Here is a 12,269-nt window from a genome sequence, read left to right on the forward strand (position 1 = left end):
GAAAGCGTAGTGACACTGCCACACTGTCGGGTGCCCGGATGATAAGTCTTATGCGTTCGTTAATGGTCAGCTTTAGGTTTCGGGTTTTTTATTTATTTATTCCGGACAACGACTACAAGAAAGACTTTGGAGTAAACACTTGGTTGCGATGTCTAACAGTAAGTTAGTACCAAAATTTTAAACCCCTTTGGTAAAGTTTTATTTTTTTAGTAACTTATAGGTACAGGAGGTGCTATAAAATGATTCCAATTAGGTTTGTTTAGTGAATTTGTTATAAAAACTAAACGCACAAACAGTTGTTATAGCTTTAGAGTAATATTTATTGTGAAAGTTGCATAGAGAAATAAACATTGTGAAGACTTTTTGTTACATTTAAATAAATGTCTTTAGCTAATGATAAATCTTGTTAATGCCTAACATGCCATACAGCTTCCAGAGTAAAAAGTTCTCAAGCACATATTATAGCACTCTGTTAGCGATAGTAAGGAGACCCAGCAGAACGATCCTTAAAGATATCCACATAATAGACGAAAAACGAAATTTTCCGTTAACGTTTAAGAGTTAATCATAGCAACAGCCACTGATGCACCCCTGGGCAGTTCACCAACTGTCGAGGAATTGTAAAATTATATCACCCCGGCACCAGTGACTCGATTGAACTCTCCCTCGGGGTTGGAGTTTGAAGAAATACAACTACCGTGTAATAAACACGAACGTTTTCATCATCCCACACCACCACCAAATCGAGCTGGATCATCCCCTCCGTTCTCAGTTCGGGGGGAACAGACAGAACCGAATAATATCAACGTCGAGCTACAGCTACGGCTACGGTACGCTCTCAGTATTACGCTCCTCGGAAAACCCCTGCGGTCAGAGCAGCAGCAGCAGAGACAGACCGGTAAGGCAAATTAAAATATTTGCAGAATAGCTTTGGGAATTCTCGGGTGGAAGATTTGTCCCTCGCTTCTCCGGTGCCCCCGATGACACGGTCCAAACTTCGGCATCGATGGTGATTTTCCGATCCGCTGTAATGTCAATATTTACGGTTCAGTTTGGCAGCGACTTGACTCGAGCTGTCTCGGCGTCCTTCGAAAGCGACCGGACGTCAAACCGTTCCACCAATCAACATTCTCCATCACTCACAAGGCTGTCGCCTTGTATCGCTGGGTATCGCTTTGCTGAAAGCGAACGTTCTGAGTCCGGCAAAAGAATCGGTTCGAGGAAATCCGATTTGCCCCAACTGCCCCCGACATCTCGAGACGGGTTTTGTGGTAAATGTTACGACGAAAAAAGACCATTCCGACTTCTTGTCATCCTTGGGGAGCCATCCCGAAGGACACTTTAGAGAACACGATATGAGAACAGCTACTGGGAAAAAGGACACCAGGCGCTCCACCACCAGGAGAGCGTTAAATGTTTTAAGATTTACAGCTCTAATTACAACCATCCCGCGCCAGTGGGAAAGGCCTCGAGGTGTGTATGTCACCGAAGAACTGCACCGAGGACCCATTTCCGGCAAACAGCTGCTGAACGCTTGTGCAAACGTCGACCATCTTAGTGTCATCAGCACCGTCGTCTACGATCGACTTAATTACTTCTGGCAGGCTTCCGGGTGGCTGCCGCTGCCGGTAAGAACTGCTGCCCGAAGTTTATTGCTAATCTCAAATGTAATCAAAAGTTTACAATGCATTCAACCGGATACATGCATATGTGAAACCGGATGCCCTGCCCTAGTTGCGAATGCTCATGTCATAAACGTTTCTGGTCGAATGTTTACAACCCCCGGTGTCGTTGTGGAATGGCGAGTGATTTAAAGGAAACCGTTTTACTGCAATTATCGTTTGCAGGGTTCGTTGCCTGTTGTCGAAATATTTCAATCAACTCTTGAAAGTTTTCGTTTGCTATTTGGTGCTATTTGTTTGTTCAGCTAATTTTAGGCAGTAATTGCTTTTTGCGGTGCTTTAATGGTTATTTCTAATACACTTCTCACTGTTCACTGTTTTTCGCGTCCTGCTAACTTCTTTTCACCTTCACTGGCGTTCGTTTCTTGTTTGTAAAAGTTTTATTTTTTGTTGTTTTGCTGCCTTCCACTTCAAACTGTTCGACAAAATACTTTGAAATTGAAAATGAGTTCCTACGCATTTTCCACTACCAACCGGCACCTTCTTCTTCCCGTTTTTTTTTCTCGTAAAAGTGTCACAACCAAATCACACAAACCAAACAAACGGAAAAAATATTCGATAGCGTACCGAAAAAGAGGACTTTTGTTTAGAACTTTCGCACTTTTCCTTCACATCCGGTTCTTTATTTCATTTTCGACCACCCTTCCTCCCTCCCTCTTTTGTTTTCCCACTCGGGCGGGTTTGTTCTTGTTCCGTCAACTGAAACTTGCCTGCCGGAGACATACTACGCACCGAACAGGAATCGCGGCAACCGGGAACCGTACCCCGATTTACCAGGCGAGTGCAAACTTTTGACTTTTCTGCAATAAAGCGAAAGAATCAAGTCAAGTGTCTGGGTGAGGAAGCTTCAACATTGAACGGCATCGAATGCGGTGAGCATGAATGGCCAGGCATTTTTCCGTAGGTTTTCCTTTTCGACACGCTTTTCCCAAGCTGTTTTTCTGTTTCGGGGCATATTTTTTTTTTATTCTCGTTCCGGGTTTTGTTTTTGACTGAGACTAGAGGTTTTGTTTCGGCGCGATTTCTTTGTCGGAATCTTGCTTTTCGCTTCTCCCTTTCTGTTATCCGCCTATTCAAGGACATGGAAACTCACTTCTACTCAAACCGCATGCGAAAAGTGTGATTTAAATTTTTTTTCGTTACCTAATAAACTTCAAAATGATAACCCTTGTATGTTTGAAGACGAAAATTCACTAAACTGAAGCAATCAACATAAGGCAATGTAAATGAAAGATTAAAAATCAATTTTGCAAAAGGAATTGATTTAATTACAGAACGAATTATGAGTTAATTATGAAAAAAAAACCTTCTTTTTTCATTCGCTGTAATTGCTCACAACAAAATTAGTTCCTCAATGTGTGTTGTGGAACCAAATCAAACCCCACAAAACGGCAATCCAAGCAATCATTTTCGTAGATGGAACAAAGCCGAAAGGAATTGGCTTCTCGTACATGGAATTTAAATGATCCGTACGCAATTGTTTCTTGTACCGCAGTTGGAGGCTTGCAGGTTGAGCCGAGACGTAGAAGAAATTTTAGAATGCAACTTATATTGGGCCTGGTGTACCGCTAGTCAGAAGCCTGAGACACCAATCATTCTCCGACAATGATATGCGAGGGGGGGATGGGAAACTCGAAACTCGTCGTCGGCAAGGGAGGCACAGGTGAAGAAATGAAAAATGTTTATGAGATTTTTTCGCGCAACGGTTGCGGAACGAAGCGGAAGGAAAACAAAACAGTTAAGCCCACCCACCCCTCCCGAAAGGATATCAAATGGCTGTGATGTCGTTGTTTGTAGGATTTATCGAGAATTTCACGTGCCTTGGGTTTTGGAGTGAAGCAATGAAATCATGTTTTATTGTTCTTGTGCGGTAGGAGCAAAACGTGATTTTTACTTGAAACAAAACAGGACAAAACGTTACTTTATTTTCGAATTTTTCGGGAAGCTTTAAAGTTGCGCATGGAGAAATTGATGCCAGTTTCATTTGGTTTCGCGCTATCCTTATCCAATCCCTTTTTGCAAAAATAATTAAGCAGTTGATTGCCTATTTCTCTCACTAGAAACAGCTCTTTTGCAACCATTGGCAAGGGTTCCATTTCCATAAAGACAAAGCTTTTTTTTATTATTCACTGACTTTTATTTTGCCGCCATTGCTAGCACTGACCTTGATACTCAAGTGAAGTTGATGCACTTTTCTGCAGCAACGAGCGCAACTAACCGGAAGCAGGTCACCAACAGACCGAACGGGGAAAAACAAAAGCAAACAACCTACAACAATTGAAAGACGAAAATAAAAATCGAAAACGGAAGAACAAAAAAAACCGCTCGCAGTTTGGTGTTTTATGTTTCCACACCCGCCGGCGTACGGAAAAACGAACGTACCAGGCTGTATACTGTTCCCCGCAGCCACGACAGAGCCACGCAAACGAGGATGGAGTGTGAAAAATTCATTCAAATTAATTCATTTTATGCGCGTTCCGTCTGACACTCGTTTTGTTTGTGCTTTTCCTAGCCATGGCGTTTTTCTTTTTCTTTTGTCGTTCCCCGTGGGGTCCAACAACTTTCGGTGACTTGTTTTTCGTCCTTGAGACCGGTCCCGGTTCCGTTCCACAGCCACTGTGTAGCGGTGATAGAGGTCATTTTCTTTGCCCTGAGGCTTGTGCTGTGCGACTTTAGCGCTCAAAGCCGGAAAGAAAACAACACACATACACAGCAACCTGTGACTTGTGTGGTGACGCGGTGACGCGGTAGCAAGTGGTGAAGAATTCCTATTCAAAAGCTTCCCAGTTTTGCGACACAGCAAACGGTAACGACTGGGGAGAGTCAGCCGATGGAGCTGGGCAAACGCCATCAGCATAATGATAGCGACGGCCTTTAACGCCAACCGATGTTGCAATCAACCGGCAGCAAATTGTCAGTGAGCAGCGAGCCAGCGTACGTCCAGGTGTGTTGGTGGCGCAGGACGCATCTAAATTGTTCATCCGCTTGCTTATTGGGGATCCTCGTACCGATCGTACGACTGAAAAGGGTTATATGATTGGCTGCAAACAACAGCAACAATGGATAGAATTTCTTAAAAACAATCTGAAAACCCACGGCAAACTCCGATGAATATGCAATGAGCACAGACCGAGCGACGGCAGCACGAATCATCAGCTGCATAAAGCGACGATTGCGATTATGATAAACTCCAGCACACTAACAAGCCACCGTCCGACTGCAGCAAGAACCTACCCGTGTAGTGCCGCGCCACGGTGGGCGACTGTCTTCATTTGGGATGATTTGCCCATGCCTAGCTGCTTCTCATCCTAATTTGGCAAACCGAACCGGAAGCAGCAAAATATTGGCGAACATTACCCATTATCGTCGAGCTCGTGCTCTCGTAGAGTTCTGGTGGCCGAACGAACCGTGTTCGGCCGAGGGGAAGCAACCTAATCACTGCAAAGGGTCACACCATTATCTTCATTACCATCCGAAAGGCAATTATTTGATACCGAAGTAATGCCCGCGGACGGTTGGACGGCTGGAGATGGTTGGAAAGTTTTATGGAAATAATTTACGCTACGCTTCCCGGCAAATGATCGTATCCTGATCCCGAATCTTGCGGTCTGTTGCGCGATGGCAAAGCCAGCTTCACTCGCTCGCGTGTGTCGGTAACCTTAATCCCGGTACCACGGTAAAGTGCAACAACGGCACCGTCGTACCACCTATTCCAGTCGTCGCGGCACCAACACCCAATGCAGCTGGGACGTGTCGAACGGGTCGCGTATACGACGGGTTTCCTCGACGGGTTGCCTTTGCCAGTGGAAAAGCCACGATCTCTGTTGACCTTTAGCTTGGCTCACGTTTATGCGGCAGTGTCATGATTTATGCGACCGGATCCGGTACCAGCAAGACCAGCTCGCCTCACATACAACCACACACACACACACACAGCCCCACACAGTGGGTTTAAAGAGTATGCGTGGGTTGCACGACATTGGCGTTCGGTGTCCGGTTCCGCGGCGAAAGTGCACCGGATGCAGAAGGTGCAGAATGGAATGTGAAAACTGGCATCCGTGGAACCGCCAGCTGGAAGGGAAATTGGGCTATGGTACGGTGTAGTACGGTGGTGATCCGTTTTTCCCACGCCCACGTGCAGTGCTGCATTGGTGAATGTGTGGCCGGGCAGACGACAACGATCGCAAAATGAGAACGAGAACGAGAACAATGCTGTTGCGGCAGTGGCCCGAAACCGCGCCGTACACTATGCGCCCGTCGCGTTAACACTGTTGGACAGACAGCAAACCTAAAGTAATCTCTGTGTTTATACACTTTAAAAAATATCTATTGAATGTCTTAATATCATGAACCAAAAGTGGAATAATTGAACCAACCTAGGCTACAATTTAATTATATTTAAAATAAATGTTTCTCTTAATAAAGGAATAATTTGAATTTCGTGTGCAGCGTATCCTACCATTGCTCGTAAAGCCACAAAGACACAAATTCCTAATAGCACGATGAATTCCGTTCCTCAAAAGCCCGTTCTGATGGTGAGATAATCTTGTAACACTTTGTACCTTTTTGTGCTTCTCGTATTTCCGGTCGGATGAATGCCTAGAAGTGTATGCAACTCCATTTCCTAATTAATTCCATTTAGAATGGTATGAGCATTCAACGGCAATATTATCATTAAGAAATACATTGCCGTTGTTAAAGGTTTTATGGTAGTTTTAAAATGTGAATTACTGACTCAACTTGAAGCATTTTGTAAGCTAGTGAAATATACGCCTGAAAGTATGCAAATTTATAGAAAAACGCCTAGAGTTATGCAATTGTACAGTTCAATTCTTTTAGTTACGGCTACCGTTTGTTACCGTTGTGTTCTCAGTTAGGTTTTGTTTTCAAAACTAATCCTTTTCACATGATGATGACAGTAAGGAAACATGGATAATGTTTTTGAGGAAGAATCAATCGCATTAAATGATAGACATCAGTGGTGATGTCTTTAGCCTTGTACATTCATTAGAGATAAAGGAAACTTTTCCCAACTATTTAACATGATTTTTCCTCAACATTTAACAATGTAAAGACACAAGGTAGAAGAAAGGACAATCTCTTACCCTGTGCACCAAACATTAAAGTCTGGTCGATGCAGATAGGCCTATTAAAATGCATTACAGGTACGGCATCCTGGTCACCGTACTGCCAGCCAAGAGTTAGGTGTGTCAAGGTCCCCAAGGGTAACGATTTGTGCTCTTTATCCTTGATCTTTAATCGCTTCTTTGAGTCTTGCAACTTCGCAGACTGCAGCTGCTACAGTTTTGTATGATACCGGGCAGTTGGTAACGTATCGGGAGACTTTTCCCTACGGATTCACGACAGAAAAAAATCAATTGAAAAAAACGTCAAAAACTTCAAGCTCTTTACCACCTAGCAGATGTGCCCGCTTGTGGATTAAAGAGTTATTCGAAAGGAAACAGTTTAGTATCACGCTTTATTGCGCTTCACATGTCTTTTATTAAACCCTAATCGTTAAAGCAGCAGTATTTGTCGATATTTTGCCACGACGGGGTAACATATAGAAGAGTGTTCGATTGAAATAAATTGGAATAATTTACGCGTTCTTTTACGCCATCTCCACCAATAAAGGTGTTGAGACACAAATACATTCTCGTTCAAGTCCTTAACATTGCAATAAATTCCAAACCCAAGCCCAGATTCATACGCAACGAACGAACGATTTAACTCTTAGGGTGCTCAATTTGGATGAAATTGAGGCGTATCTTCAGATGTTAAGAGTGTAATCAAATCGTACATCAATCGCACACGAAAAGGTTCTCCATCGCGAGGCGTTATGGAGAAGCAATTTGAACGATTTTCCATTTTTTATTGAGGGTGCACATTTTTACATCAAAATAAACATAAATATTTTATTTTTCATTTTGTTGAAAAAAAGGATCTTGAAAAAACTGGCGTTATTTGAATTGTAATACTTAAAAACAAAGACGAATATAATTCATAATGTACAAACAATGTTGTACTTTCTATCTCGTTCAATCAGATAGCAACATAACCGTTAAGCTTCGATGTCCTTCCTAGTCCTTGGTTCGCTTAATTCATCAAAAAGAACAAACACGAGCAAATCGCATCGTTTGTTATACGCTCCTTACGGCTTCCACGCTAATGTCAAGTTCTGGTTGAAAAATAAGAATCATTTTTTGCCATTTTGTCTCCCTAACTACCTTCTGACCAAACAGAACTTCACCTCAAGTTATTCCGAGTACCGAAGTGCGGTAAACTTTTTCCTTTGGCTCCGACCACCAAGATGACCATCGTTAAGACCACAGCTTCAAATCCGGGCTTCCAGGCACGTTTTTTGCGCCACGATTAATTGTGCCTAATGAAGCCAACTGTCCCCAATGACGGATTAGGGCACTTATTGCAAACAGTAGCAGCACGGCAGAATATAATTATGCTATTAATTTCCTTCCCTGGTCGGTACCGTTTACAGGCTGTTCCTGATTTTCCCCCCAATAAATTCATAAATAAAAGTGTAATAATAAACGCGCTTTTATTTTTATATGAGACTTAAATATTAAAAGAGCTTCTTCCAATGGAATGCATACAATCGAGATAAATATTGCTAGTATCTAAATCTATTTAAAATTCCTCGTAAAAAATGGTTAACTACATTCATCAACTTTCCCCAACATACCGCATACAGCGGAAGTAATCTCAATTATATGACTTTCTGTACATAAAAAAGCAAACTCACAACATGTGTGTCCTGCTCTGTTTGAAAGCAATCGGTCGTAAAACTATCTGCCCTTTTTTCCTTCCTTTTGCTTGTTACCTCCAGATTTTTTACGACTCGCCATCATTGGATAAGTGCTTTACGGGTTTTTCTATTTTACGACGTGTCGATGATAGTAGTTTTTCTAACCCGCTAGAGAACTTTCACTTGCAACAAGTTACCCGTCATGGGTGAGTGCAATTTTCTGCAAACAGTTTTTTTTCTCGTTCGTTCGTGCGTTCTAGCATTTTACTGCATTGCAGGATAAACATGTAGAAGTGCTGCACTTTGAGAACTAACAAGCTATGACATTCACTTAGCAATTTAACAACAGCTTGGCAAAAAATGATGCAGAAACTGTAGATTTTGTTTAACTTTACTACATGACGTTCATACTGGCTCGCAATCTACATTATTCTGCTTCATTTTCATCTTGTGAGCAATGTAGTGTTATGTTTTCGTTGTACTTTTTATTTGTTTCAACACATAATTCATCGATTTTAACGTATATTTCAAACTCGAGCAAATTCGATTGATGATCGCAGATTGACTGATCGCAAAAATATTTAAAATAATTTATTATAAAACAAAGGATTAATTTGAAGGCATAAAGTTACAGAAATCGTAAAACATAGTCAATTAAATGTAAAATAACCGATAAAAAGCATTTAATTTCTACATTAGGGATAGGAAGGTACGGATAAAGCTGCTGACACGCGATCGAAGCAGCCGCCGCTACAAAATGACAGCTGATCGCGTCCGGTTTGACAGCTACACGTCCTGTCAAACCAGGTCTGTAACGGTCGGCGGCAGTTTAGTTTCGAAATCGGCGGCTGCTTACGGGTTATCCTGTGTATGCCGTCAACCCTACCTAGAAAGAGGGACGCGTTGTGTATTCGTAACGGAAAATCAAGTACCGAATGGTGTACCAATGGTAAAAGTGATGGAGTTGTCTCTGGTGGCTCAATTCGATGATCTACGGCGTTCATGTGATGTGTTACGCGATGGTGCGGCCGAGGTGGAGTTTTTACGCTTTGTCCAGCTGCAGGACGAGTGCCGAATGCAGTGGCTGAAATCGATCGACGAAGCGAAGCGCCTGCAGCACGAGCTGGACAATGCACTGCGCATCATCACCAATCTGGAATCGAAGCTGTTTCACGCCCGCAAGCTGCTCGAGACGGAAACGAAGGCCCGTCGACATGCGGAACATGAGCGTGATTCGATGGAACGCAAGATGATGGCCGTCTGTGAGATAGTGCGCAATGAACATACGCTCCGAGATGAGACGCGTGAACAGTTGGCCGTCTTTGCGACGGAACCGAGGCGCAAATCACGGAATGGACACGGTGCCGATGGGCCAGATCGTGGGGAAATGGGCGGCGGTATAGACAACGATATCAATTCAACCGGATCGTTCCTGGTGGATCTGTCCTTGACGCAATCGGAGGACGATTTCCTAGAACCGCTCAAAATGCAAGCCAAACGAAAGTCTTGGAAGAAGCACCGCCCATCGTACAACAATAACGTCAGCTTCAAAGTGCCACAGGAACCGACGAAGCGTGTGATGGAAATTAATTCTACCTCGAACGCAATAGAACCACGCACCGAGGGTGAAATCATCGCACACGCCAAGATAACCGTTCCGACCGGACCTGAGGGTGGACCCATTCAGGCCGAGTCCACCTTCCGCACCATGGCCCCGCAAAGGCTGCCGGCGGTCGTTTCGAGCTGCGCATCGTCCAACTCTACCGCCGCCACCGTGGTGAACGTACCGGCGGCACCCGAAAGGCAGGAACTTAAGAAAACGGTCATCCAGCGTCAGCACGATTTGGTCGGTCGAACATTCATCGGTGGCGACACGTGCAACCAATGTCAGGAACGGATTCGCTTCGGTAGCAGTGGCCTGCGGTGTCGCGAATGTAGAGCCGTATTTCACGTATACTGTCGCGAAAAGATATCCGTCCCTTGCGTACCGCAATCACAAACCAAGAATGGTCGTCGCGGTACGGCCAGCACGACGGCTACCAACGGTGGCCCACAAACGCCACAGGTTCCGGGTGCCATTAACAGCCTGGAAGATTACTGTCCTTCATCGAGCCCTCGCATCCCAGCGCTAATCGTGCATTGTGTAAGCGAGATAGAAAATCGGGGCCTTACCGAGGTCGGCCTATACCGACTGTCCGGATCCGACCGGGAAGTGCGTGCACTGAAGGAGAAGTTCCTGCGTGGTAAAACCGTCCCCACGCTTGGCCAGATCGACGTGAACGTGCTGTGTAGCTGCATAAAGGATTTTCTGCGCACTCTGCGCGAACCGCTCATCCCTTGCGCTCTTCTCCCCGAGTTCTCGCAGGTGGTATCCGACGGTTCAAGCCAGAACGGTAGCCAGCGAAGACGCGAACAGCTGTGCCAGCTGATTGAACGGCTCCCGGCGCCGAACCGCGATACGCTCGCGTTCCTGATGTTACATTTCCAGCGGGTGGCGCAGTCGGAACCGGCCAAGATGCCGATTGACAATTTGGCGCGTGTGTTCGCACCAACCATCGTCGGTTACACGCGGGCCGATCTTGACATGAACGAGATGTGTGCGGAAACGTACGTGCAATTTAGCATTGTGCAGGCCATGCTGCACATCCCCACCGACTACTGGAGCCAGTACATACAGCCAGCCACCAGCGGTTGGAGCGAGGATGTCAATAGAAAGGGTGCGGACGTACCTACACCGAGGCGCGGTTTGGGCGATTTTATGACGCAAGCACTAGAGAAGGAACGACGCATACGCATGGAAACACCGATACTGCGTCGACCCCGCAAGGACAGGAAGTATTACGCGACGCCACCGTACAACAAGACATCGAAAGATTAAGCGTAGGACGGACGGCGAGGGAACCGTGCTTAGTCATAGATACTTAAATTAACCATATCGTTAATTCCCCCATATTTTCTTTTATATGTTTTACTCTTATCCCATTGAAGGTGTATAAACTTGTTGTTCCATCCACAATTTGATAAATAAAATAATACGGAAATATGCACTAACCACAACCACACGCAGAAGCGATTGTGTCACATCCTTCGAAAGCTGTCCACAAAAGGGAAGAAAGAATTGTGAGGTGATGGAAGATGGTGCCACATTCAATTTAGTAAAATTAATTAGACTAATAACGACTAGCGCATGATTGCCAGAATCTAGATTGACTTGTAGAAGATGGTCGAAATACTGCAACTCAGTGTTTGTTAAACCTTTTAATGATTTAGTCATATATTCATTTCAGTTAATCAGTTATTTCAACATTCATCCTCTCATTTGTGGCCTTAAACAGTTTGATTAATTCGATTTTCCTTTTTTACCATCACTTGTAGCACTTCGTTATCATCGTATCGACCGAAGGCCGATGAAGAAAAACTTCCATAAAAGCCACGTCGATGATGGTCAAGCTACTTCTTTTTAATTTCCACTTGGTATTTGATCTTCCGGAGGATACAATTTCATGTCTAGCCACACACACACTCACACGCTGATCCCGCCCTTCTCCCCGTGTGGAATTAACCCTGAAAGAAAGGACATCATCGTTCAATGCGGGAACAATTGATCAACCGAAGCGAGAAACAAACAGCAAAAAAAGTGACTCAGAAACATACCGAAGCCACCGGAAAACTTCCCGGCGTACTGCCCCCAGTTCGATTCTCCCCGGAGAAGAGCAGATTGGCTAAATTAGAAGAATATAATCTCAGCGGGATATGATTCAATTTGTTTTCATCAACAACTTCCACGGTTCGATACCGCGCGCGCGTCCGGGTGGGTTTTGTTT

The 12,269-nt window shown here is 44.4% G+C and overlaps 1 protein-coding gene across 1 annotated transcript; it reads left to right on the top strand.

Moving 5' to 3' along the window:
• Window positions 1-9,340: 9,340 nt before the first annotated feature.
• LOC128302464 (rac GTPase-activating protein 1) lies at window positions 9,341-11,494 on the top strand. The gene has a single exon (XM_053039292.1). It carries the CDS (start codon window positions 9,392-9,394, stop codon window positions 11,321-11,323), a length of 1,932 nt encoding a protein of 643 aa, XP_052895252.1. The 5' UTR covers window positions 9,341-9,391; the 3' UTR covers window positions 11,324-11,494.
• Window positions 11,495-12,269: the final 775 nt, after the last annotated feature.

The sequence above is a fragment of the Anopheles moucheti genome, chromosome 3, assembly GCF_943734755.1.
Source record: "Anopheles moucheti chromosome 3, idAnoMoucSN_F20_07, whole genome shotgun sequence".
NCBI lineage: Eukaryota > Metazoa > Arthropoda > Insecta > Diptera > Culicidae > Anopheles > Anopheles moucheti.